The sequence below is a fragment of the Salmo salar genome, chromosome ssa20, assembly GCF_905237065.1.
Source record: "Salmo salar chromosome ssa20, Ssal_v3.1, whole genome shotgun sequence".
Classification (NCBI taxonomy): domain Eukaryota; kingdom Metazoa; phylum Chordata; class Actinopteri; order Salmoniformes; family Salmonidae; genus Salmo; species Salmo salar.
The window spans coordinates 21686146-21712965 of record NC_059461.1 but is presented as its reverse complement, the minus strand read 5'-3'; the positions used below and the strand labels follow the sequence as shown (position 1 = coordinate 21712965).

The 26820-nt window shown below is 42.8% G+C and overlaps 1 protein-coding gene across 2 annotated transcripts in view; it reads left to right on the top strand.

The window, feature by feature from the left end:
* LOC106579914 (adhesion G-protein coupled receptor D1) overlaps positions 1–26611 on the top strand; it is a 46313-nt gene extending 19702 nt beyond the window's left edge. For both annotated transcript variants that reach the window (XM_014160278.2, XM_014160277.2), the window contains 12 exons: positions 10702–10775; positions 11445–11568; positions 21919–22022; positions 22214–22325; positions 22496–22649; positions 23505–23571; positions 23803–23869; positions 24024–24115; positions 24236–24362; positions 24488–24529; positions 24657–24749; positions 24854–26611. In XM_014160278.2, the coding sequence (XP_014015753.1) occupies positions 10702–10775; positions 11445–11568; positions 21919–22022; positions 22214–22325; positions 22496–22649; positions 23505–23571; positions 23803–23869; positions 24024–24115; positions 24236–24362; positions 24488–24529; positions 24657–24749; positions 24854–24949 (1152 nt within the window). In that variant the 3' untranslated portion in view covers positions 24950–26611. The remainder of the gene's footprint in view (positions 1–10701; positions 10776–11444; positions 11569–21918; positions 22023–22213; positions 22326–22495; positions 22650–23504; positions 23572–23802; positions 23870–24023; positions 24116–24235; positions 24363–24487; positions 24530–24656; positions 24750–24853) is intronic.
* Positions 26612–26820: the final 209 nt, after the last annotated feature.

The window sequence follows — 26820 nt, the reverse complement described above, 5'->3', positions numbered from 1 at the left end:
ACCATTGAAGAGGTTGTGGGGCAACATTCCACAGGCAACAATCAACAGCCTTATCAACTCTTTGCGAAGGAGACGTGTCGCACTGCATGAGGCAAATGGTAGTCACACCAGATACTGACTGGTTTTCTGGTCAGTGACAGTGTCACTGACCAGTTGTAATGATCTATAATGACCTTGTGTTATGGCTATTAGCATCGTTCACAAGGGAGTCCAAACAGGTCTGAGCGGATGGCCAGTGAATCTGACCTTGCATCCATGATTGATAACCTGTGAGCTCAGAGCCTCATCAAACATCTAGCGAGGTCATTTCATTCCGGAGCTAACTGGCTGTGTCGTATCTGTCTGGTCCAAGGTGACGCCACGCCAGCCAACAGGGTTCTGGGGAGCAGCTCCGATACGGAGCGAAGGTGTTATCAGGTCTGCCAGAAGCCCATGAGCTTTCTCACGCTATTCTGCGCTGTTGCTGATTGGGCCTTGGCTCCAACCGTGATTTATTAGCTCTGTCCGATGTGGGTCTGGCGTGGGAGGGTCAGCGGAGAGGAGAGAGGGGCACTGGGGTCTGTAGTTAAACATTAATACATACATAAAACCCCCACTCCTCCTCCTCCTCTTCGCTCAAAGCATTACACTGATGGTATGAGGTGAAGAAATGGAAAGTGTGATTTCACGGAATGCCGGTGTTGCTCAGTGTCAAAATTGAAAGGATTAAAAAAAAGGTTTTGACAAGCAAGACTTGAGTTTACAGGCCAATAAAACGGTGTTTTGGAGTGGCGGCGGCAGCAGCTCCATGAGAGAGACAGTGGGGAGCGGAGGAATGGAGAGGACGTAGTGTAGGAGCGCTGGTGGCCTCTGTCTGTCTCTCCCAGAACTGACCCACACATTCATACTGTACTGCAGCAGCCACTTTTATCAGGTGCTGGAATGAAAGAGCTAGTATGAATGCTCGGTGTCATATTGACTTCATTTTATAGATCTTGCTTTTTCCCTGTAATTGATCACATTTTTATCCATCTGCTGTATGTCTGCTTAATAAAAAAAAGGGGTGTGAGGGTGAGAGAGTGTTTGGAGGGGAGAGCAGGCTAGTGATTGCAAGTCTAGTAGACTTTCAGGAGCTTCCAAATAAGGGTGGAATTAATTACTAATCAAGAACTGGGAAAATAAACCCACCGAAACCTTTTTTAAGAACCCTGATAACCAATATTTTTTAAACAAGTAAGCCAAAGATGGTATCAGTCGTCTTTGCCACAAGCAGTCTTTATTGCAAGTTTTTATAACTCCCAGTACACATCCAACCCAAACCCTGTGGGTGAGTCTCTCTTTCTTTCTCTCTCTCTCTCTCTCCTTTTCTTCATTCTTTCTTTCTTTCTTTCTTTCTCTCTCTCTCTCTTTTTTCTTTCTTTCTTTCTCTCTCTCTTTCTCTTTCCCTTTCTCTCACTCACTCTCTCTTTCTCTCCCTCGAACACAGACTTGCTTACACATTTGGGCCAGCTCGCTGATCAATCGCAGATGGAGGTCTGGCGATTGCTATCCTCCTCTTGCCAGGAGCTTTGCATTGAGGGTCTCTCTTTCCCGCGCCCTATTTTCTCTCTCTCTCCCCCCCTTGCGCTGTTCCCCTTTCCCAAAGTTACTCAAATGGAACTTCCTTTTAATTTCCTGGTGCAAAAGATAAAGTGACGGTGTGGTGCATATTTCAAGGAAAGATTCACCCATTTTCAATGTTATATAGATTTTGTGCATCTCTGTGGGATGTTCTATCGATTACCGGGGTAATTTCATGTTTTCATGTGTATCTAAGCTATTGCCATTCAAGCAGGCAGAAATACAACCAGTATGACGAGTTTTGCATGATGCAACACATGAAATGGCCCGGGGAATCGATAGAACATCGCTCAGAGATGGACAAAAACTATATAACATTGAAAATGTCTGAATCTTTCCTTTAAGTAACATTCTCCCATATTAACAGAACTCAATGAAAAGACCTATATCTCAGAATAAACTTGGTGTAGTGTGATTGTTTTATCCCAGCAAGGCCAGCATATAATTTCAACAAAATGCCATATTATTTTGCAATCAAGGATATTGCAATATAACTAGAGTGAGCTTGTTAGACTTCCAGATCTTGGCCTTCTGCTCTATCAAAACAAAATGGCAACTTCCAGCATTTAATTGGCTTCACTTTTCTTCATACTTATCAATACTTACATAGTTGTTTTGTGTGTATACCTTGGAGGCTCAACTCAGACCACAGCTGCAAGCCTTACATTTCCCCTGACATCATGACCTCACTCTGCTCTGGGCCTGTTGTGTTGTGAAGCTATGCTCAGATGTTTCCTCCACGGTCCTTGCTATCCGGGCTCCTTGGGACATCCCTACCACATTGAAGTTGACATTTAAAATGGTTAAGGTTATGGTTAGAGTAAGGGTTAGGGTTTAGGGTAGGGACAGCCCAAGGATCCCGGATGGCACTAACCGTTCCTCCACATCCTCTAAATTAGTTGGTGTGTCTGACACCATGGAGCTTCATATCATAGCAATATTAGCCGGTTTATTAAGCCCAAACTGTCCTGGGGTTAGCTCAGACCCACCAATTAAAAGTGGATCCCAGTCTGAAATAATATCATAACAGATCCCAAGTCAGTGATGTGTGACTAAAGCTCTGCTGTGATCCTAACCTGCTGTGCTGAGTGCTTTGGTCCATTGTGCCTGCTGGACTGGATAGTGTTTCACTGCACCTCTGTGTGCCTGTCCCAGACATAGAGCAATAAAGTGTTTCCTTTTGTGGCTAATTTTAACTACAGTAAGTGTTGCCATGGGGATATGCATATGTTTGCACTTTCTACATGTTATATAGTGGAACCAGACACCGGGTTTAGCTCTACCTGAAGTCTCCTGTTTATTAAAATACTAAGGCAACAAAGGAAGTTCATTCACGTTTTTTTGGTGTAGTGGTGTAGCTGATGTAGTTTGAGTTTCAAGCCTCTCATTGTCTCTGCAGACGGTTGTGCGTTTAGACTAGTTTTCAGTGGCTGAAGATTGTATCTGTCCCACACCACACACCTCAGAGTAATTCTAAATTACACCCTGTCTCTCTCCATGCCCTCAATTAGATTGCTATGTCGAAACGTGGGGAAATTGAAAAGATATGGGTGACTTTATTTTTATTAATTGTGTTTTACATAAGACACGAATTTCAAGGTTCAGTGCTGTCAAAAACGTGATTTTTCTGTGTTTTATATATATTTCCCCACTATGATTTTGGAATAATACTGTGAACATTTTGAAAATGATGTTGTCCTTATAGTGTAAGAGCTGTTTGATAAGACCGCCTGAAATTTCAGCCTGTTTTTGTGGGATGGAGCTTTGGCCTGCCTGGTGACACAATTAGTTAATAGACCAATAAGAAAGAGAGTTTCAAACCTCTCTGCCGACAACGGCTAGTTTTAGATTTCTCCGCCCCACTCAGATCACTCCCAGACAGTCCTAGCAAAATTATTTCTTGAGAAATTGATCTTTGCTTGTGACCATTTTAATTTAAAACAATCACAGTAAGGTACTTAATCGTTACTCAGAAATTATTTGATATTGAGATAAAAATGGCTGTAAATGTATTGTCCACAATATTTATTTAGACTGCATTGCATTTGAAACAAGTCTTACTCCAGACTAGCAATGCCAGCCCAGAGAATGTGGGTTAGTGTGGTAAAGCTGGACAGTGTGTCGAGAGAGTTTGTGTGTCAGTCTGCTATTTGTCTGTACGTTAGAGAACATATGGTGGTGTTGGGCTTAGTTTTGATGGATTGGTAGTGTCATGGTTGCTGTACAGTATATACAGTATTCCTGTATCAATGTGTCAGAATCACTGCATTGAAGCCTACAAGAGGTCCACATGAGAGTGAGCCACCATCCATCCGCCCTTCCCTCTCTTTTTGCGCTTTATTTCTTCTGTCTTAGAACCAGCTGTCAAAAGCTAGTATTCATTTTGGCCTGGAATAGTCTGATGTCTTTGGATTTGAGAAGGCGTGTCCTGTCAGTGGTTGGGGAGGTTAGTTCAACCACAGAGAGGGCTTGACATCCAGCTCTGGCAATCATGGGAGGTCTGAAAGATGCCGCAGTGCAGAGAGGAGCTCGAAGAGTTTGGTGGGTATGTCATGTAGGGGGCTTATATGCAGATGTTATGTGTGAGTTTGTATTTTTACCTCGTCATTCTGTCCATGGACATTGTGAGATTGTCTTCAAAGACGTCAAGCTTTGCATTGACATTAACTAGCTAAAGCACAACATTTGTTCATATGACCAGAATAGACATATCAGAATGTAGCCGGTATTTATCCTGTTGGCAGGGCAGACGTGGAAGGCCATTCTTTCACCATGACGACAGATGCGGGGAGGAGGGCTATTCGTTAATCACCAGCATATGCCACTCATCCCTGAAGCATAATACTCCCTACGAATCTCCCCCAAATGTTGTTATGCAACACGCTGCCACATGATAGGCGTGTTGTCATGATGTCATGGCAGCTGAAAAATACCCCGTTCACCCCTAAAGAGTTGCATAACCATTAACTATACTCTTTACTGAGCTGCAGGATTCTCGATCCATACTCTATTGTATGCCCTGATTCAATTATTAGATGGATGTTACTGGTCTCTCATTGTTTGTGATGTAGGCCTAGTGGGTTGACAGACCAGTTGAGACAAACTGCTTTCTTCGCTACTCATTTAATGATCTCTGAGGAAAGAGAGAGGGGAACTACAGTAGTTTACTACTATCTGTATCTCTTACTCCCTTTCTCTCACTCTCACTCTCACTCTGTCACTTATTCTCTACCTCCCTCTGGCAGTCTCATTCTCTTCTTCTTTCCCTCAATCTGCCTTTCAGTCTCTGTCTCTGTCTTTCTCTCTCCTCGACTCTCTTTCTCTTCCTCAGATGAGGTTTGAAGTGATTTCCAAGGCTAATTTTGCTAGCCCTCTGTTGTTAATACATTGATGGAGCGGAGCTCTCTATCCTGGAAGACGGTGAGGCTGCAGGGCACCAGGAAGACGAGGGAGCAGTGGCAGGCGCACAGACACACACACACACACACAGACACACACACACACACACAGACACACACACAGACACACAGACACACACACACACACACACACACACGGCACACACACACATACACACACACACACACACACACACACACACACACACACACACACACACACACACACACACACACACACACACACACACACACACACAGACACACACAGGCACACACACACACACAGACACACACACACACACACACACACACACACACACACACACACACACACACACACACACACACACACACACAGACCAGATGACATCTCTCGCTCTCTCTCGCTCTCTTTCTGCATTCTAACACTGAGGAGAGACTCAACTCCACATCACTCTCTCTACTCTCGCTCTCCCCAGATATGGGCTCAGAAACACCCAACGGACATGTCAGAACAACAACCACTGTGTCGCCACAGAGACATTGTGACTGGATAATACCACATCTCCCATCTGTGACTGTCCGTTTCGTCAGTGTGCTTTTCAACGTGGGTCTGGTCCATGTCAGAGCTTGTAACATTTTGCCTCTCCGTAATCACTCAATGTGGAAAATTTGTCCCCTAGTCTTCTCTCTAACATAATAGCATCAATGTTTCAGCGATAGAAGAGAACAAATGTTCCAGAGTAAAGGAATGCCTGATGGCAGAGGGACTAGTTCTTTCTCTTCCTGGACTGTGAATGGATCCTAGTTGTACCTCACCCTCCCATCTGCTTCTATTTACACCCACCAAGAACCAGTGAGTTATTAAACCCCACAGGGCCCTATAAACTCTCCCAGAGGGTCTCTCGCACCTCGTCAAAGACAGACGTTTCCCATGCTGATGGGCTGCATGTGTGCTGCTTTCAAGGCCTGTCTATGGAGCACACAGTCCTACACACGAGTCCTTTCTGTACATAAAGCACAATGTTCAGGTGAGCAGCACACTGCTCTACACAGGGTGATCTAAGTACAGACAGCACAAGAGCATTTAGCTATTGTGTGAGTTAAGCGAAAATCACACACAAAATATATATACTATGAAGGCAAGAGTTTGGCCCATAGCTAACATTATAAGGTAATATGAAGCAGAGAGTGTATGGTAGGGCCAGGAAACAGACACATGCACAAGGCATCGTGCCTCACTGTCAGATTCACTCTCCCGCTCACTCACTTTTTCCAGAAGGGAATAGAGACAGTTCATCTCAACACTCTGATCTAATTTCTCCATTAAGGCCCAGGGAATAAGGAGAGGTGGGTCTGCTATAGATGTTACACAATGCCAGCCTAGGAATACTTTGTTTTGTGTTGAGGAAAGATTGGATGGAGCGTTAGGGTGAACCTGAAACCATAGCCAGGCCCTAATTACCACATTCCTTCAACCATTAGCTCACTGTCTCTGGGGACTGATTAAAGGAATTATATGTAAAAAGTGAGTTATAATCAAATAAAATGACAGTAAGGAGTCTCACACAATGTAATAATCACCTTTGCTGCGGGGTTGAGCCTTTGTTATGATCTAGCTCGGGGGTGTCAAACCCGTCAGGGTGTCCAATACGGCCTGGGTGGTTCAGGTAAATTGATTAAATTGAGATTTTATGTGACCGGCCGTACACACAATACCCCATAATGTCAAAGTGGAATTCTGTTTTTTTGGAATGTTTTACAAATTGATTAACAATGAAAATCTGAAATGTCTTGAATCAATAAGTACTCAACCCCTTTGTTATGGCAAGCCTAAATAAGTTCAGGAGTAAAAATCTGCTTAACAAGTCACATAATATGTTGCTCTGTGTGCAATTAAAGTGTTTAACATGATTTTTGAATGACTACCTTATCTCTGTACCCCACACATACAATTATCTGTAAGGTCCCTCAGTAAAGCAGTGAATTTCAAACAGATTCAACCACGAACATCAGGGAGGTTTTCCAATGCCTCGCAAAGCAGGGCACCTATTGGTAGATGGGTATAAAAAAAAAAGCAGACATTGAATATCCCTTTGAGCATGGTGAACTTATTAATTACACTTTGGATGGTGTATAAATACACCAGTCACTACAAAGATACAGGTGTCCTTCCGAACTCAGTTGCCGGAGAGGAAGAAAGCCGCTCAGGGATTTCACCATGGGGCCAATGGTGACTTCAAAACAGTTACCGTTTCATGGCTGTGATAGGAGAAACCTGAGGATGGATCAACAACATTGTAGTTACTCCATAATACTAACCTAATTGACAGAGTGAAAAGAAGGAAGTCTGTACAGAACAAAATATATTCCAAAACATGCATCCTGTTTGCAACAGTGCACTAAAGTAATACTGCAAAGAATGTGGCAAAGCAATTCACTTTTTGTCCTGAATACAAAGTGTTATGTTTGGGGCAAATCCAATACAACACATTAATGACTACCACTCTCGATATTTTCAAGCATAGTGGTGGCTGGATCAAGTTATAGGTATGCTTGTAATCGTTAAAGATGGGAGTTTTTCAGGATAAAAAAAGAAATGGAATGGAGCCAAGCACAGGCAAAATCCTAGAGGGTGTTTATATATATATACTGTATAGTGCCTTCAAAAAGTATTCACACCCCTTTACTTTTTCCACATTTTGTTGTGTTACAGCTTGAATTTTAAATTGATTAAATTTTTTATTTTAGGATAAAAAAGAAAGGAATGGAGCCAAGCACAGGCAAAAACCTAGAGGAAAACCTGGTTCAGTCTGCTTTCCACCAGACACTGGGAGATTAATTCACGTTTCAGCAGGACAATAACCTAAAACACAAGGCCAAATCTACATGGGAGTTACCACGAAGTCAGTTAATGTTCCTAAGTGGCCAGTGACAGTTTTGACTTGAATCCACTTGAAAATCTATGGCAAGCACTTAAAATGGTTGTCCAGCAATGATCAACAACCAATGTGACAGAGCTTGAAGAATTTAGAAAATAATAATGGGCAAATGTTGCACAATCCAGGTGTGGAAATCTCAGAGACTTACTCAGAAAGACACATAGCTGTAATCGCTGCCAAGGTGCTTCTACAAAGTATTGACTCAGGTGTGTGAATATTTTATAGATATTTCTGTATTTCATTTTCAATAAATTTGCAAAAATGTCTAAAAACATGTTTTCACTTCGTCATAATGGGGTATTGTATGTAGACGGATGAGAAACATGTGTTTTAATCAATTTTGAATTCAGGCTGTAACACAACAAAATGTGGAATAAGTCAAGGGGTATGAATACTTTCTGAAGGCACTGTGTATATATATATATATATATATATATATATATATATATATATATATATATATATTTGTTTGTATGTATATAGATATATGTATGTGTGTGTGTATTGATTTTTATTTAAAAACAATATTGGGGGAAACAAACTCAATATACAGTTGAAGTCGGAAGTTTACATACACTTAGGTTGGAGTCATTAAAACTCGTTTTTCAAACACTCTTGTTAACAGTGGGTCAGAAGTTTGCATACACTAAGTTGACTGTGCCTTTAAACAGCTTGGAAAATTCCAGAAAATTATGTCATGGCTTTAGAAGATTCTGATGGGCTAATTGACATCATTTGAATCAATTGGAGGTGTACATGTGGATGTATTTCAAGGCCTACCTTCAAACTCAGTGCCTCTTTGCTTGACACAATGGTCAAATCAAAAGAAATCAGCCAAGACCTCAGAAAACAATTGTAGACCTCCACAAGTCTGGTTCATCCTTGGGAGCAATTTCCAAATGCCTGAAGGTACCACGTTCATCTGTACAAACAATAGTACGCAAGTATAAACACCATGGGACCACGCAGCCGTCATACCGCTCAGGAAGGAGACACGTTCTGTCTCCTAGAGATGAACATACTTTGGTGCGAAAAGTGCAAATCAATCCCAGAACAACAGAAAAGGACCTTGTGAAGATGCTGGAGGAAACCGGTACAAAAGTATCTATATCCACAGTAAAACGAGTCCTATATTGACATAACCTGAAAGGTCACTCAGCAAGGAAGAAGCCACTGCTCCAAAACCGGCATAAAAAAGCCAGACTACGGTTTGCAACTGCACATGGGGACAAAAATTGTACTTTTTGGAGAAATGTCCTCTGGTCTGATGAAACAAAATTGAACTGTTTGGCCATAAGGACCATTGTTATGTTTGGAGGAAAAAGGGGGAGGCTTGCAAGCCGAAGAACACCATCCCAACCGTGAAGCATGGGGGTGGCAGCATCATGTTGTGGGGGTGCTTTGCTGCAGGAGGGACTGGTGCACTTCACAAAATAGATGGCATCATGAGAAAGGGAAATTATGTGGATATATTGAAGCAACATCTCAAGACATCAGTCAGGAGGTTAAAGCTTGGTCGCAAATGGGTCTTCCAAATGGACAATGAACCCAAGCATACTTCTAAAAATGTGGCAAAATGGCTTAAGGACAACAGAGTCGAGGTATTGGAGTGGCCATCACAAAGCCCTGACCTCAGTCCCATAGAAAATTTATGGTCAGAACTGAAAAAGTGTGTGCGAGCAAGGAGGCCTACAAACCTGACTCAGTTACACCTGCTCTGTCAGGAGGAATGGGCCAAAATTCACCCAACTTATTGTGGTAAGCTTGTGGAAGGCTACCCGAAATGTTTGATCCAAGTTAAACATTTTAAAGGCAACACTACCAAATACTAATTGAGTGTATGTAAACTTCTGACCCACTGGGAATGTGATGAAAGAAATAAAAGCTGAAATAAATAATTCTCTCTACTATTTTTCTGACATTTCACATTCTTAAAATAAAGTGGTGATCCTAACTGAGCTAAGAAAGGGAACTTTTACTAGGATTAAATATCAGGAATTGTGAAAAACTGAGTTAAATGTATTTTGCTAAGGTGTATGTAAACTTCCGACTTCAACTGTACTTTAAAATGGCTAAAACCAAATCTAAACTGTGTTGATATGATAATGCAGCCCCCGGAGCAAAATGAGTTTGACACCTCTGCTCTAGCTTGTTAAGCTGATGTCTTCTTCAGATGTTTATTGGTCTCTCAACACCAGTGAAGGGGACATTGTTATTTGATTTCACAAAACAGAAAGAAAAAAGGTGGTTCATTCTTCCGATTTCAAAAGAGATTGCTATTTTTGGAGCGCATCGAGCCAGCTCTAATAGTGTTGTTAAGCTTATTTTATGAAGAGAGAGCCAACTGGAGCCATGGAAGCCGTCTTCGAGAGAGCTGCTCATTTCCAAAGCTTCCAAAGGATCCCATGCCCCTCTCATGATGATTACAGTAACATGCACTTTCCAAACAGGTTGCTCTGGTTTATGGGAGATAACAAAAGCCAGTGTTGGCCATCACACCAACTCAGTAATACAATCAAGTCAATTGTTTTCAATTTAATATTTATTTTACCAGGTTGTCTCCTTGAGGTAAAACAACCTATTTTTCAAAGGAGACCTAAACTTGTGGTTCTTCAACTGAATTCTGTTCAGAAATATAAAATTAGGTCTTCTTTGGGATTTGATTGTGACAAGATACAAATGCCAAAGAATATCAAAATGTCACACATGCCCATCTCACAATAGAGGTTTGTGAAGTAGAGCTGTAACTTTGAAATTAGGACATTGTTTTCTTTTTTCAGAACAGGGATCAGCAGGGTCAAGCCTTGAACCAAAGCAACAAGGTGTTTCTCTACTGTGCCTTCCTCGACTACAGGTTGGGTTTACATATGCACACTGAAATATGTCTAGAACAAATTTTTCTCAAAACATCATCATCATATACATTACATCCTTGATACATAGCATCAATACATTTGGTACAGTATATATTGAGGGAGGGAGTGTAGCAACCTTCAGTAAAAACACTTCCATCTGATAAGCCAATGTTTTGGCTGTTTAAATGCTATAAATCATTGTGAATTGTGACTGTTTTACTTGGACTCATTATGCTTCCTGTCCCCTTCCTTCTGTGGTTCATGAAAAAAAAAGAAATATTTGACAGCCCTATTAAAAATTGAATTCTGCAAAACGTATGTGTTAAAGGGCCTCCCACATAATCGTTTTACCTAGAATATTATCCGGTTTAGGGAGTATGTGCCATTGTAGATTTATCCCTGCTATTTTGACAGGCATGTTTATGTGTGTGTTTGCATATGTGTCTGACAATCTCTCTGTCTCAACTCCTGTGTCTATGTGTCTCTGTGTGTGTCTCCTTCCTCTGCCTGACTGGCTGTCTCCTGTGTGTCTGTCCTCTCTCTGACTGACTGTCTCCTCTGTCTGTCTGTCTGTCTGTCTGTCTGTCTGTCTGTCTGTCTGTCTGTCTGTCTGTCTGTCTGTCTGTCTGTCTGTCTGTCTGTCTGTCTGTCTGTCTGTCCTCCATCAGTTCAAAGGTGGGTGTTTGGTCCAATGAGGGCTGTGTGCGGTCCGGAGGGAACATGTCCTACTCGGTGTGTCTGTGTAACCATCTCACCAACTTCGCCATTCTCATGCAGGTGGTTCCCATGGAGGTAAGATCCCCTTTCCTTTCCTCTCCTCCACAACACGCAGTCCCGTGCAGAACCTTGCTGTGTGTGTGTGTGTGTGTGTGTGTGTGTGTGTGTGTGTGTGTGTGTGTGTGTGTGTGTGTGTGTGTGTGTGTGTGTGTGTGTGTGTGTGTGTGTGTGTGTGTGTGTGTGTCCTTTTAGTTCTTGTTTATCCATCAGTGCACCAGTGATATATGTGAGTATATTTGCACAGGGGTCTGTGGTTCACCACACAGTAACTTCTCCCCATCCAGAGGTCCTGGTTCTGCTAGAATTTTCAGCATACCTAATTAACAACGTTGTTTTCAGTAGTGATTTAATAGGGCATTGCTGCAGACTACCATGATTAGGTGTGGTTTCTTTGGGTCTCGACATGAGGCAATGGTCCATGCCTCAAAGACCATCTATTCCCACAGTCTGTTTGGCTCAGGGATTCTCAAACTACACTCACCGGCCAGTTTATTAGGTACACAACCCCGTTCACGAAAAATGGGTCGCTCCAACAGACAGTGAGTCACGTGTCCGTGGCTTGCTATATAAAGCAGGCAGACAGGCATCGAGGCATTCAGTTACTATTCGATTGAACGTTAGAATGGGCAAAACGAGTGACCTAAGGGACTTTGCATGATCGTCGGTGCCAGGCGCTCCAGATCCAGTATCTCAGAAATGGCTGCCCTCCTGGGATTTTTACGCATGACAGTGTCTAGGGTTTTCCCGAGAATGGTGCTACAAACAAAAAATATCCAGCCAGTGGCAGTCCAGGTGGGCAAAAACATCTCGTTCATGAGAGAGGTCGAAGAAGAATGGCAAGAATCATGCAAGCTAACAGGCAGACAAATAACGGCTCCGGTACAACACTGGTGTTCAGAACGGCATCTTGGAACGCACAACTTGTCGATCCTTGTCACGGATGGGCTATTGCAGCAGACGATCACACCAGGTTCCACTCCTATCAGCTAAAAACTCAAAAGAAGTGGCTCTAGTGTTTACACGATCCCTAACACTGGACAATTGAGGAGTGGGAAAACATTGCCTGGTCCGAAGAATCCCGGTTTCTGTTGCATCATGATGATGACAGAGTCAGGATTTGGCGTAAGCAGCACGAGTCCATGGACCTATCCGGCCTGGTACAGGCTGGTGGCATTGGTGTACTGGTGTGGGGAATGTTTTCCTGCCACATGTTAGGTCCCTTGATACCAATGCGCAACAAACGTTTTTGACACCTCTTAGGTACCTAATAAAGTGTCCGGTGAGAGTATACTTCCCTCTTTGCAATAGATGTATACACACTTCTTAACCAACTACATGTCAATTAGAGGTCAACCGATTATGATTTTTCACCGCCGATACCGATTATTGGAGGGCCAAACCCCCGATGCCGATTAATCGGCCGATTTTCTTTTTTTTTTTTTTCTTGTTGTAATAATGACAGTTACAACAATACTGAATGAACACTTATTTTAACTTAATATAATACGTCAATAAAATCAATTTAGCCTCAAATAAATAATGAAACATGTTCAATTTGGTTTACATAATGCAAAAACAAAGTGTTGGAGAAGAAAGTAAAAGTGCAATATGTGCCATGTAAAAAAGCTAACATTTAACTTCCTTGCTCAGAACATGAGAACATATGAAAGCTGGTGGTTTCTTTTAACATGAGTCTTCAATATTCCCAGGTAAGAAGTTTTAGGTTGTAGTTATTATAGGACTACTTTCTCTCTATACGATTTGTATTTCATATACCTTTGACTATTGGATGTTCTTATAGGCACTTTAGTATTGCCAGTGTAACAGTATAGCTTCCGTCCCTCTCCTCACTCCTACCTGGGCTCGAACCAGGAACACATCGACAACAGCCACCCTCGAAGCAGCGTTACCCATGCAGAGCAAGGGGAACAACTACTCCAAGTCTCAGAGCGAGTGACGTTTTAAACACTATTAGCGCGCACCCCGCTAACTAGCTAGCCATTTCACATCGGTTACACCAGCCTAATCTTGGAAGTTGATAGGCTTGAAGTCATAAACAGCACAATGCTTGAAGCATTGCGAAGAGCTGCTGGCAAACGCACGAAAGTGCTGTTTGAATGAATGCTTACGAGCCTGCTGGTGCCTACCATCGCTCAGTCAGACTGCTCTATCAAATCATAGACTTAATTATAACATAATAACACACAGAAATACGAGTCTTTGGTCATTAAAATGGTCGAATCCGGAAACTATCATTTCGAAAACAAAACGTTTATTCTTTCAGTGAAATACGGAACCGTTCCGTATTTTATCTAACGGATGGCATCCCTAAGTCTAAATATTGTTGTTACATTGTACAACCTTCAATGTTATGTCATAATTAATTACAGCCTTTGTTAGGAATAAATGGACTTCACACAGTTCGCAATGAGCCCAGCTGCCCAAACTGCTGCATATACCCTGACTGCTTGCACGGAACGCAAGAGAAGTGACACAATTTCCCTAGTTATAAGAAATTCATGTTAGCAGGCAATATTAACTAAATATGCAGGTTTAAAAATATATACTTGTGTATTGATTTTAAAGAAAGGCATTGATGTTTATGGTTAGGTACATTGGTGCAACGACAGTGCTTTTTTCGCAAATGCGCTTGTTAAATCATCACCCGTTTGTCAAAGTAGGCTGTGATTCAATGAGAAATTAACAGGCACCGCATCGATTATATGCAACGCAGGACACGCTAGATAAACTAGTAATATCATCAACCATGTGTAGTTAACTAGTGATTATGTTAAGATTGATTGTTTTTTATAAGATAAGTTTAATGCTAGCTAGCAACTTACCTTGGCTTCTTGTTGCCCTCGCGTAACAGGTAGTCAGCCTGCCACGCAGGCTCCTCGTGGAGTGCAATGTAAGGCAGGTGGTTAGATCGTTGGACTAGTAACCGGAAGGTTACAAAAACGAATCCCTGAGCTGACAAGGTAAAAATCTGTCGTTCTGCCCCTGAACAAGGCAGTTAACCCACCGTTCCTAGGCTGTTATTGAAAATAAAAATGTGTTCTTAAATGACTTACCTAGTTAAATAAAGGTGTATAAAAATGTTTAAAAAATAATAATAATAATAATAAAAGAAATCGGCAAATCGGTGTCCAAAAATACCGATTACAGAATGTTATGAAAACTTGAAATCGGCCCTAATTAATCACCCATTCCGATTAATCGGTCGACCTCTAATGTCAATATCATGCCATGAAGGCCACAATCTCCCTTTCTTCATAAACCTGTACTCCAAACTTTTATTGGAACACAGTCCAGATCACTTCACAGTTCATCACCATTAGTGCATTGTATTATCCTAAATGGTAATCCAGGCAATAGAGGCCAGAGACAATAACCCTCCTCTGTTATCAAAAGGCCAGCAATATTCACCCTGTGAGTGTGGTGACCGACCATCCATCTTGAATAGATTCCCAAAATAGAAAAGGATAACCGTCCTTTTTGTTGCGTTGCTCAGTAATGTATTGAAGCAGTCGTCTCCTTGATGCTATACTTTCCTCAAGTCCCTCTCTAATTAGTGGGCAGCAGCCTTATCCCTTAGCTGGATGGGAACATCCCACACATCCCTATTCTGGAAGGCTGTGACTGCTCCACTGTCCAAATGACAAGGCACACGCTGCAGTTAATGGAGAATCAAACCTCAATGTCTGGAAATAACATCAGCTAAAAAAAAAACAGCAACATGCCGTACAACACACACACAGTCATATACATGTAACTGACAAAATAAGGGAAACACCAACATAAAGTGTCTTGATAGGGCGTTGGGCCACCATGAGCCAGAACAGCGTCAATGCACCTTGGCATAGATTCTACAAGTTTATGGAACTATATTGGAGGGATGCCACACCATTCCTCCTCGAGAAATTCCATAATTTAGAAATTCCATAATTTTGTTGATGGTGGTGGTAAAAGCTGGCTCGGGCGCTGCTCCAGAATCTCCCATAAGTGTTGAGATCTGGTGACTGAGACGGCCATGGCATTTAGTTTACATCACTTTCATGCTCATCAAACCATTCCGTGATCACTCGTGCCCTGTGGATGGGGGCATTGTTATCCCATTAGTTAATTTCTTAATTAACTCAGGAACCACACCACTGTGGAAGCCCCTACTTTCAATATACAGTACTTTGTATCCCTCATTTACTCAAGCGTTTCCATTATTTTGGCAGTTACCTGTAACTAGACACACACACACACACACACACACACAGAGGAAGAGAAAAGGGGAATCATCCTTGATATACAATTGTCAAGGACAAGACATATGTGCAGCAGCATAGTTTGAGAGTGGACCTCATTCAGACTCAGGTCAGGGGTATTCTCTTTACCATGCCACAGCAGCTTTAAAATGGGGACAGAGTGTTACCCATTCCAGTCCAGCATAGAGGTCCTCCAGTGAGAACACTAGTAATGAGGGTCACTGATCCCTGTTAAAGCCCAGCACTCGACATCACACCACTCTACTGGCTGGCACTGGGACTGGCACTGGCCAGGGGGGTTGGACAGGACACTAAGCACTGAGGAGGTCAGACAAATTGAAGTAACTTCCTGCCACGGAGGCTAGCCATGCAATAAAAGCAATAAAATGACATCCAAAAGAGTGGCATGATCAGGAGCAAGATTTTTTGTATTATTTAACTAGGCAAGTCAGTTAAGAACAAATTCTAATTTACAATGACAACCTACACCGGCCAACACTGGGCCAATTGTACACCAACTATGGGACTCCCAATCATGGTCGGATGTGATTCAGCCTGGATTCGAACCAGGGACTGTAGTGACACCTCTTGCACTGAGATGCAGTGCCTTAGACCACTGCGCCGCTCAGGATCTTCTGAGTGTCTGACGTTTATTTTTAAATGTAACTATGTCACTTACCATGAACATGTAAAGAACAGGAAGGCCTGCACACAGTTTATTTGATTTTTTTTACAACGTTTCGATCCGAAACGGATCTTCGAGTTCTCACATCCCAAAATATACACATTTCACCTCACATGACCATATACACACACGACGCATGGTGGGTGTGGAAACAATTCAATTCACTTTTGCGCAATCATAATTCATAAGTCAATCATAGTCAATCATAATTCATCACAGAGGTACATATGGACATAAAGGATTGTATACTGTACATACAAAATCTAGGCAACAGTAAAATAAAAAGATTACGTTGGAAACTGTTGGAATACACTCCCATATGACCCTTACATCCAGGACACGCGTTGGCTGTAGATCTATACTGAACAAAAATGGAAACGCAATTTGTAAAGTGTTGGTCCCATGTTTCCTGAGCGGAAATGAAAGATCCCAGAAATGTTACATACGCACAAAAAAAACGTATTTCTCTCAGATTTTGTCCACACATGTTTACATCCCTATTAGTGAACATTTATCCTGTGCTAAGAATGCATCCACCTGACAGGTGTGGCATATCAAGTAGCTGATTAAACAGCATGATCATTACAGAGGTGCACCAAGTGCTGGGGACAGTAAAAGGCCACTAAAAAGTTGTCGCAACAAAATGCCACAGATGTCTCAAGTTGAGGGAGTGTGCAATTGGCATGCTGACTGCAGGAATGTCCACCAGAGCTGTTGCCAGAGAATTGTATGTTAATTTCTCTACCATAAGCCGCCTCCAATGTAATTTTAGAGAATTTGGCAGTACATCCAGCTGGCCTCAAGACGTGTAACCACGCCAGCCCAGGACCTCCACATCTGGCTTCATCACCCGCGGGGATGTCCAGTCATGTGAAACCCATAGATTAATGATTTTATTTCAATTGACTGATTTCCTTATATGAACTGTGAAATCTTTGAAATTGTTGAATGTTGCATTTATTTTTCTCTTCAGTATAATTACATTGACCTATTTCGAAAACAACTTGTGTACCTCTAATAATTATTTGATATAAATGAGATGGGTGATGTTTGTATGAAGGGATTCAACATCTGTCAGACCTCAGGATAAAACCCAGATGCAGACAGTTCAAAGTAAAAGTGCATTACAAAAACAGGTGGCATGCACATGCACATCGGAAAATGGGCGACACCTGGAGAGGGGGTGGAGACAAGCACAAGACAGGTGAAACAGATCAGGGTGTGGCATCCTACCCGGGTACATACCTGGTTGATCGGGGTGCCGGCAGTGGAAGTCAGCGATGAGGGCTGGGTCCAGGATGTTCCTAGCGGGGACTCAGCGCCTCTCCTCTGGACCATAACCCTACCAGTCAACCAGGTACTAGAATCCCCAACCCCGAGGTCAAACACTCAGGAGATGAGGTGGTGGAGGGGTGGGCCTGAAAAGAGGAGACGTAGGGCTGTGAGACAGAGGTTTAATCTTTGATCATGAAACGTGGGATGTATACGGAGGGTGCCGGCAAAGGGGCTAAGAAACTTGGAAATGGGGAAAGGGCTGATAAAGTTTGCAGGACTCTACCCAAAGGGGCAGATCCTGAGTAGACAGCAATACCCTCTGCCAGAGACAAAAGAAGGGGAGCCGGCGTCCGGTGGTGATCCACCTGTCAACGATACCTGGAGGTGGTCTTGAGAAGAGCGGACCGAGCTCTCTTCCAGGTAAGCCGACAGTGGCGGACGAACATCTGGGCAGAGGGTATGTTGACCTCCTCTGGGAAGAGCGGGGGCTGATAATCCATGGAGCACTCGAAGGGTGAGAGCCCAGTGTCTGAGCATGTCGTCGAAGTAGACGAACCGGTTCAACATATCCCGGAGAACGTCATTAACCAGGGCCTGGAACACAGCAGGAGCATTGGTCAAACCGAATGGCATCACCAGGTATTCATAGTGTCCGCTAACAGTGATGAAGGCTGTCTTCCACTCGTGACCTTCCCGTATCCGTACCAGGTTGTAGGCGTTCCGCAGGTCTAACTTAGAAGATAGTGGCCCCCTGGAGCGGCTCGAAGGCGAGGAGATGAGTGGTAGCGGATAGCGGTTCTTAACCGTGACGTCATTGAGGCCCAGTAGTTGATGCACAGGCATAGAGTTTTGTCCTTCTTCTCCACATAGAAGAGCGCTGCGCCGGTGGGGGAGGCAGAAGGATGGATACCCCCTGCAGCCAGGGAGTCCTTGATGTATGGCTCCATAGCCTTGGTCTCCAGACCCGACAGTGAATCCAGCCATCCCCGGGGTGGTGTAGTGCCCGGGAGAACTTCAGGCAATGGGCGTAGCAGAACGGGCTCCAGGCCACGATAGTACCAGCAATCCAGTTTATAAGGGGATTGTGGCGCTGGAGCCAAGAAAACCCCAATACCACGGAAACCTGAGGAGACTTGATGAGCATAAACTGTATAGACACACTGTGGTTCCCGGACACACGCCGGTAGATAAGAGTAGTATTGTCGGTAACCCTGCCTATAGAGCGCCCATCCAGTGCTCTAACGTCCAGGGGACTGGAGAGGGGCTGTGTGGGTGGCATCCATGAAACTCTTGTCGGCCCCAGAGTCAACGAGAACCCGGAGAGATTTAGACTGGTTGCCCCACAGCAGAATGACATGAAAAGGGGTGCAAGTAAGGGGAGAAGAAAAACTCTCTGTATGGCCCACCAGAGTACTCATACCTACTGATGAGCCTGGCCTCTTTAAAGGACTGGTAGACACATAATGACCGGCAGTTCCGCAATACAGACAACTCTGGGTGGTAAGTCTGCGTAAGCGGTCGGCTCGTGACAGCCTAGCGCTGCCAAGTTGTATCTGCTCCGAAAAAGGAGAGTCGGCAGACCTCGGAGACTCTCGGGGGAACTCGGATCCTCTCAGGGACATAGACGCTGGAGACTTCCGGAGAACCTCGGAGGCAAGGTGGGATCCTTTGGCGAGCGATTGGGACCGGAATCAGACCTCTCCCTCCTACGTTCCCATAGCCGCCCATCGATCCGGATGGTCAAGGCGATCAGCAAATTGAGATCCGTAGGCAGCTCCCGGGCTGCGAGCTCGTCCTTAACCTCATCCGATAATCCATGAAGGAATGTGTCGAACAGGGATTCCGGGTTCCAGGCAGCCAATGTGCAGATATCAACTGCATAGGCCACCACACTGTAGGGAGTCTTGGCGAAGCTTGAGTAACTTCCGGGCAGCCTCTCTCCCGGACAACGAGGAATCGAAAACCTTTTTCACCTCAGCCACGAACTCCTCCAAACTGAAACACATGGCAGATTGTGGTTCCCACACCGCAGTAGCCTAGGCGAGAGCCCTCCCAGACATTAGCGTTATGAGATACACTATCTTTGAGCAGGCCGAGGGGAAGGACAAGGGCTGCAGCTCGAAGATAAAGGAACACTGGGAGAGAAATGCCCGACAGGTTCCTGACCCTCCAGCGAAGCGTTCCGGAGGAGATAAGTGGGGTTCTCGGGAAGCCGGGGTGCCCTGGAGAGAAGCACTGCTGACATCAGTGTTACTGGGGGGCTGTGAGGCTACTGTTATGGCCGGCGGCCTAACAGATAATCCGCTGGAATTGCTCCAGCAATGTATTCAAGGCACAGTCATGGTGTTCTGCCAATGTCTGGAATCTGTCCAGAAGACCTCGGTGTAACTCCTCATGTCTCCCAATGGTGGTTCCTTGGGAGGAGATGGTGTTGCGGAGCTGGTCCGAGTCTGCTGGGTCAGTCATGGCCAGTTCGTATTATCAGACCTCAGGATAAGACCCAGATGTAGACAGTTTATTAAAATGTATTACAAAAACAGGGAGCAGGCACACGACAGGTCAAAGGCAGGCAGAGGTCTCTATCAGCCAATACATTCGCATACGCAGGACCTTTTGTACACAGAATGACTATGACAAACAAGCGCACTGTCTGGATGAGCATTTCAGACAACAGGGTTACCCAGAGGAATGGCTGCATGACGCACGGGGCGGTTACTATGTCCCAGAATGACAGCCTCACCCCCCCCCCCCCAAACAGTTTGACTATATCATTAAAAAAAACACTCTCACATCATGATCACTGACCCGCAGGTAGTCTTCAGACGTGCCCCCAACAGTCAAATGGTGGTGAGGTCTGATCTTCCACCAGTGCCACGTAGCACCTTCCTAGACAATGTGTCAGACGGTAAATACAGATGTGGCGGATGTACCCATTGTAACTTTACGAACAAATGCACAACATTCAATCACCCCATCAGGGCAAAGGAATCATTACGTGTTCTACAACAAAAAAATGGTATACCTGATCAAGTGTACAAAAATTGGGGTCTATGCTATGTATGAAAAATTCTACGAGCTCTGAAAACAAGGATAGCAGAACACAGGAGTAATACCAGGACTGCACATTTCAGGGCTGCGCATTTCATGAAGGCTAGTCACAACATCAGCTCTCTGGGATACATTGTTATCGAACATGTTAAGGCTCTTAGGAAGGGGGAGATACTGATAATCTACCAATGAGAATATAATTGTATTGGATTCAGCGTTTGTCCACCATGTCTCCTGAAGGCCTGAACCAAGAGTTTGATATCAGACCATTTATTACACGGATATGTTACGTTGATTTGTCTTGCCATGCAGGTCTCCACTTGTTAATTTTGTACATATGCATGTATTAGATTTTCTGTAACTACTACATGTGCCCATCTCATTGATATCAAATTATTAGAGGTACACAAGTTGTTTTGAAATAGGTCACTGTAATTATATCTACGGCCACCGCGCATCCTGCTCGTAATGGTATTCCAAAAGTTTCCAATGTAATATTTTTTTACCTTTTCCTAGCTTTTAACTCGGACCTATTTGTATGTATATAATCCCTTATGACCATATGTACCTCTGTGATTAATTATGATTGACTATGCACAAAAGTTGAATTGTTTCCACACCGTCCATCATGTGCGTAATGGTCATGTGAGGTGAAATGTGTATAACAGAGCTCCGTCTTTTTGACCTGAAAAAGATCTGTTTCGGATCGAAACGTTGTCAATAAAGCGGTGAATTGGGAGCACAGTGTGCAGGCTTTCCTGTTCTTCACAAGTATTCTTTATTAGCCCAACACCTACGTTTTTAAGGATGTGTGTATGACCACAAACTTGGCTACTTACCATAAATATCCCACAGAGGGCAGTGTTGGTTCATAGTGAAACTCAGCTCAGTTCAAACACTGTGTCCCTACTAGAGAATCACTACTTTGGTTTAATGCTGTTCTCAGTTCAGCTTTACATTCGTTCTCTAGTAATGTGTTCAATGCAATATATTCTGGTCTGTATCCTTTTGAAATGAATCAGCCCGAACATGAATCTAAACATCAAACTTGTGTCTGGAATGTTTTACTGAATTGTGATGATTCTCACCTTTGCACAGCTAACCAAGGCCCACCAGGTGGCGTTATCAACCATCAGTTACATTGGCTGCTCCATATCTATCTTCTGTCTGACCATCACACTGGTGACATTTGCAATCTTGTCGTGAGTATCCCTCCATCTTTATTGTTCACTGACTCAATCAAAATAAACGTATCAAAGCACCTCACATGTGCTGTGTGTCACACATGCTCTTTATCAGTGGTATTCGCCCCATTATGATTAAATGTTATATCAAAGTTATTTTATACATTTCTTGTAATATTCAATGTTTTTATTTGTGTCTGGCCTTGCAGGTCAGTGAGCACTATCCGTAACCAACGCTACCACATCCATGCCAACCTGTCCTTTGCCATCCTGGTGGCCCAGATCCTGCTGCTCATCAGCTTCCGCTTTGACCCAGGCACGGTAAGCACCTCATAACCACAGTCAGAGGATATCATTGGCTTGAACCAGGAAGTGATTTGCACTTACTGTATGATGATGATGATGGTGATGATAAAGAAGAGGAGGCAGAGCGTGCCGACAGAGATAATGATGTGCCCTAGTTTTAACCTTTAACCCCTCTCCTCTCCCAGCTGCCCTGTAAGGTGATGGCTGTGCTGCTCCACTTCTTCTTCCTGAGTGCATTTGCCTGGATGCTGGTGGAGGGCCTGCACCTCTACAGCATGGTCATCAAGGTTTTCGGCTCAGAGGGCAGCAAGCATTTCTACTACTATGGGATTGGCTGGGGTACGTCTTGTAACTGTATTAATGGTCCTTTTTAGGCACAAATGTCTTAATGATCCACATGTTTTTATTAATCTCAAACTGGATCAATCGGTTTTCCATGTACACCTGCAGCTACATGCAATAATATGCTTTGCTTCAAAAGACTAATCATGAACAATGTTTCCCACAATTAAAATGTTGACCTTTAAGGTCTGGTTTTAGCAGACCTCTAGTTTGGCCTTCAGACTTCCCGGGTCTCTGTTAGCCAGAGTGGACAGACAGACAGGAGAATGTGTGTGCGTGTGTAAGTGCGTTTCTTTTAGCTGTCTGGGAACACTGCGCCTCCTTCACATGCTGGAGTGATTATTAGAAATAAGTTCCCATTTTTATAATGTCCTATGTTGTTGGCCGAAGTAATGCTGCGATTTGTGGCCAACAGCAAATTAAGTAGTGTAGATGTGTCCAGCCTAATTTTTTTTTTAAACACTGCCATTTTGTAATTTACAGCTCCTGTTGTTAGCAGTGAAATCAGGCTCCTGACCCTTTATTCTTCATTTCCTCCTTTAGCGTAACAGTTTAATTGTTCTTAGCTGGGGAAGTCTGTAAATCTCTGTGGACTTAGCAACTCATTAAAACAGATGAAAGCATGACCAAGACTAGAACCATGTTGGTGGGAATGAAAAAACATCCGGTGTCCTCCACTGTCGGTCTTGCTAACTTTCATCTCATACTCCTTGCCAAATCTGATTTAGAAAACATTAGACTGAAGTCAATACTGTATAAGGAAGCATATACTAAACAATGAAATGTTAGAGATGTCATGATGTGTGTGATATCGTTTTTATCTTGTAACTAACATGGCCTCTCTTCTCCCAGGGTCTCCACTGGTGATATGTGTGGTCTCTATGACATCAGCCTTGGACAGCTATGGAGAGGTTGGGAAGTAAGTCACTGAGTCAACACACTCCAACCTGGACATTCAAAACCACTTGGCAGCACTCTGTGCCATTGGATATAGTTAAAATATCAATACTGGTGCCATAAAACTGCCATGAATTAAGAGATATGTATCTAGGCATATTTATGTATAAGTAGTTTACAGAGTAAACGGAGATGGGAAGTATAATGTGAGAGATGTCGACCAAACTTGTTATCTCTCTCTTTTCTCCCTCAGCTGTTGGCTGTCCTTGAAGAATGGGGCTATTTGGGCGTTTGTGGCACCAGCACTGTTTGTCATTGTGGTAAGAGAACTGAAGAAATCACCACTAACTGTTTGTTTATTTCCGTTCTTTACTTTACAATTTACAGCTAATTAATCACTGGAGCTCAAGCTTTTTGTTCATGAAAGTGATATTTAGACATTAACTGATATGTGTTGTTTTCTCTCTTACTTAGGTGAATATTGTGATTCTTATATCTGTAACGAGGATCATCTCTCGTATTAGTTCAGAGAATTACAAGGTTCATGGCGATGCCAACGCAGTCAAGTGAGTCATCATGAAACCATCACGGTGATGACGCTATCCAAACTCTGACTCAGTCAGACTGACATTAATACACTATAGATAGCTGACATTTAGTGTGTCTGTGTCTCTCTGTGTGTATAGGCTGACTGCAAAGGCAGTGGCTGTGCTCCTTCCTATTCTGGGCATCTCCTGGATCTTTGGGGTACTGGCCATCAACGATCACGCACTGATGTTCCAGTACATGTTTTCTGTTTTCAACTCATTACAGGTAAGTAGCGTACTGTAAATGTGCCATTATGCAATCTAATACATTTCATAAAATATCAATAGTCTTTATCAATAGCCTTTATTTACAGTAATTGACTACAATCATGTGGATTTTTCTCTCTAAAGGGATTCTTTATCTTCCTGTTCCATTGTCTTCTCAACTCTGAGGTAAGGCACACCTCTCATGTTGTTATAGTGTTGATATAGTTTCTTTTGTTTCTAATATGTCTGGGGAGGTTTATGAAACATTGCATCTGTTATTGGTCCTACTCATGGTTGTGCTGTTTTGCGGTAGGTCAGAGCTGCCTTTAAGCACAAAACCAAGGTGTGGTCTCTAACCAGCAGCTCCATTCGCAACATCAATGTGAAACCCTTCAATTCTGACGTTGTGAGTACCAAGATAGAGGGGTCTAATTGGCTAAGAAGAAAGAAGTGAATTCAACTTATAACTTTGAATGTGAGATCGTGTGTGCTCTCCTTTTTCTCTTGTAGATGAATGGAAACAGGGGAGGGGCGAGCCCCACAAAGATGAACACATGGGACAAAAGCACCAACTCAGCCAATCGGATCGACCTCTCTGCTGTCTAAAACTGGAGGGCATCACTTCGAGTAAGGGCGGAAATAGGATGCCATGCCAACCAGGGGTTGACTAGTGTAGATTCATTGACAGACACTGGCTAAAGCATTGTGCTATTGTCCACTGTTATATGTGATATATGACTCAAAAGGAAAAGCCTTAGATAAGGGGGTATGCTGTGGTTCAGCTGCATAGTCAGGATGTCATGCGTCTTCATTCAGATCTCTATACACAATGACAGTGAGTATCCATTCTTACAGGCATCTCTGAGCTTAGCTTCCATAGCCCACAGCCTCCCGCTCCCTTACTCCTCCACTATACAATGATTTGATGTAAAGCTGTAACCTCAAATGGAACATACTGTAATCTACCCCTGATGACAAACAGACTCAGACTGTGCCTTTCTCTTATAAAAGAGAGCTGGCCAGATCCATTTAGGGAAGGGAATTCTGAGGGGACCCATGGTTAGGGAACAGAGTGAGATTATAATGGCTCTTAACCTTGAGGATTTAAAGCATGCCATGAACTGTTTTAGATAGTTTTTGTCCACCATATTGTGTATAATGTCTTGAAATGTTTCTACCCAAGTATTTTTCATGAATAATGATCAATTTGACCAGAGGCTGTCCAATGTTTTGCATTGGTATATTTTGTGATATGTAAACATAGTGTAGTTTTTACTTTTTTGAGTGTTATAGTTACTTTCAGTGTGTATTATGGTTATGACAAAGAGGCTAATAGCAGCCTGGTAATCGGTTTGTTCTGGTTCAGAATGGTTATTCTAATACATGATTATCACAGGCTCCTGGCTGCATGGCACACTAAGCATGATGTGTTGAACCAATGAAAATAATACATTACAATTATTTTCTGTTTGAAATATTTAATTTCCAGAAAGTGCAGAACATTAAATCTAGCCCCAAATAAACATGTGCCTTAGCGTAGGGATAGTTGATACAAGGAAGAATACTTTCACTAATGTAAAAAGTGTAATCAAATGAAGAAGAAAAAACACAGTTTAATGTATTTATTTATGGATTTTGTGATTCTTAAAATTTTTGCAAAGCACCAGAGCAAAGTCACTCGAAATACTCACAATGTTTGATACCTGTCTTTCTTTTGATGTTTTTTTTGTGTGTTGTTTCGTCTTACGATGAAGATGAGTTGACAATGGTATTTCATAATGTACCTCATGTCTCTGTAAGCTGCAGTATTTCATGCTTTTTTGAAAAATAGAGAATTATTAATTGTGTTAGACACAATTCTGTGAATTTTTTTATCAGTGTTCCATTTAACTTTTCAAATTACGTAGATCATTATATGTTTTATGCTTTATCTTTGAGTAGAGGATACATAGTTATAGGCTAGCATATTCATGTCTTTCACAAACACAAGAGTGGGACTTTGAATTGAGTCCATCAAATTGTCTTTTGTTGAGTTTCACTGTGAGATTGGAGAGAAATGTCTGATGAGATGTTGATGGTTCTGACACTGTACCAACACTTAGTCTCCTGCAATAGGATTTGCTGTATGAAATCATTTAAAAACACTTCCTATGACTAGTCTTTTTTCAGTATTTCAGAACAGACCATCATCTTATGGCCTGTCTTTTGCTTGTTTTCTAAGGTACTTTCTGTGTTCAAGTTTGTTGAATAAAAAGACAAACATGAAAACTTATTGTATGTAATTCCTCCCTCAACAGTCCCCAGTATCCTTCCTACTGTATGTAGGAAATAATACCGTCTCACCTGCGCTATCTATTGGAAGTATTGAAACTGCAGTAGGCCTAAGAAGTGGCAATGCTAAAATAAAGAAAAGGATGTGGTAGACAAGGCATTATTTCATGTGTGAAAATGACATACAAATAGTGCTCTGATATTGC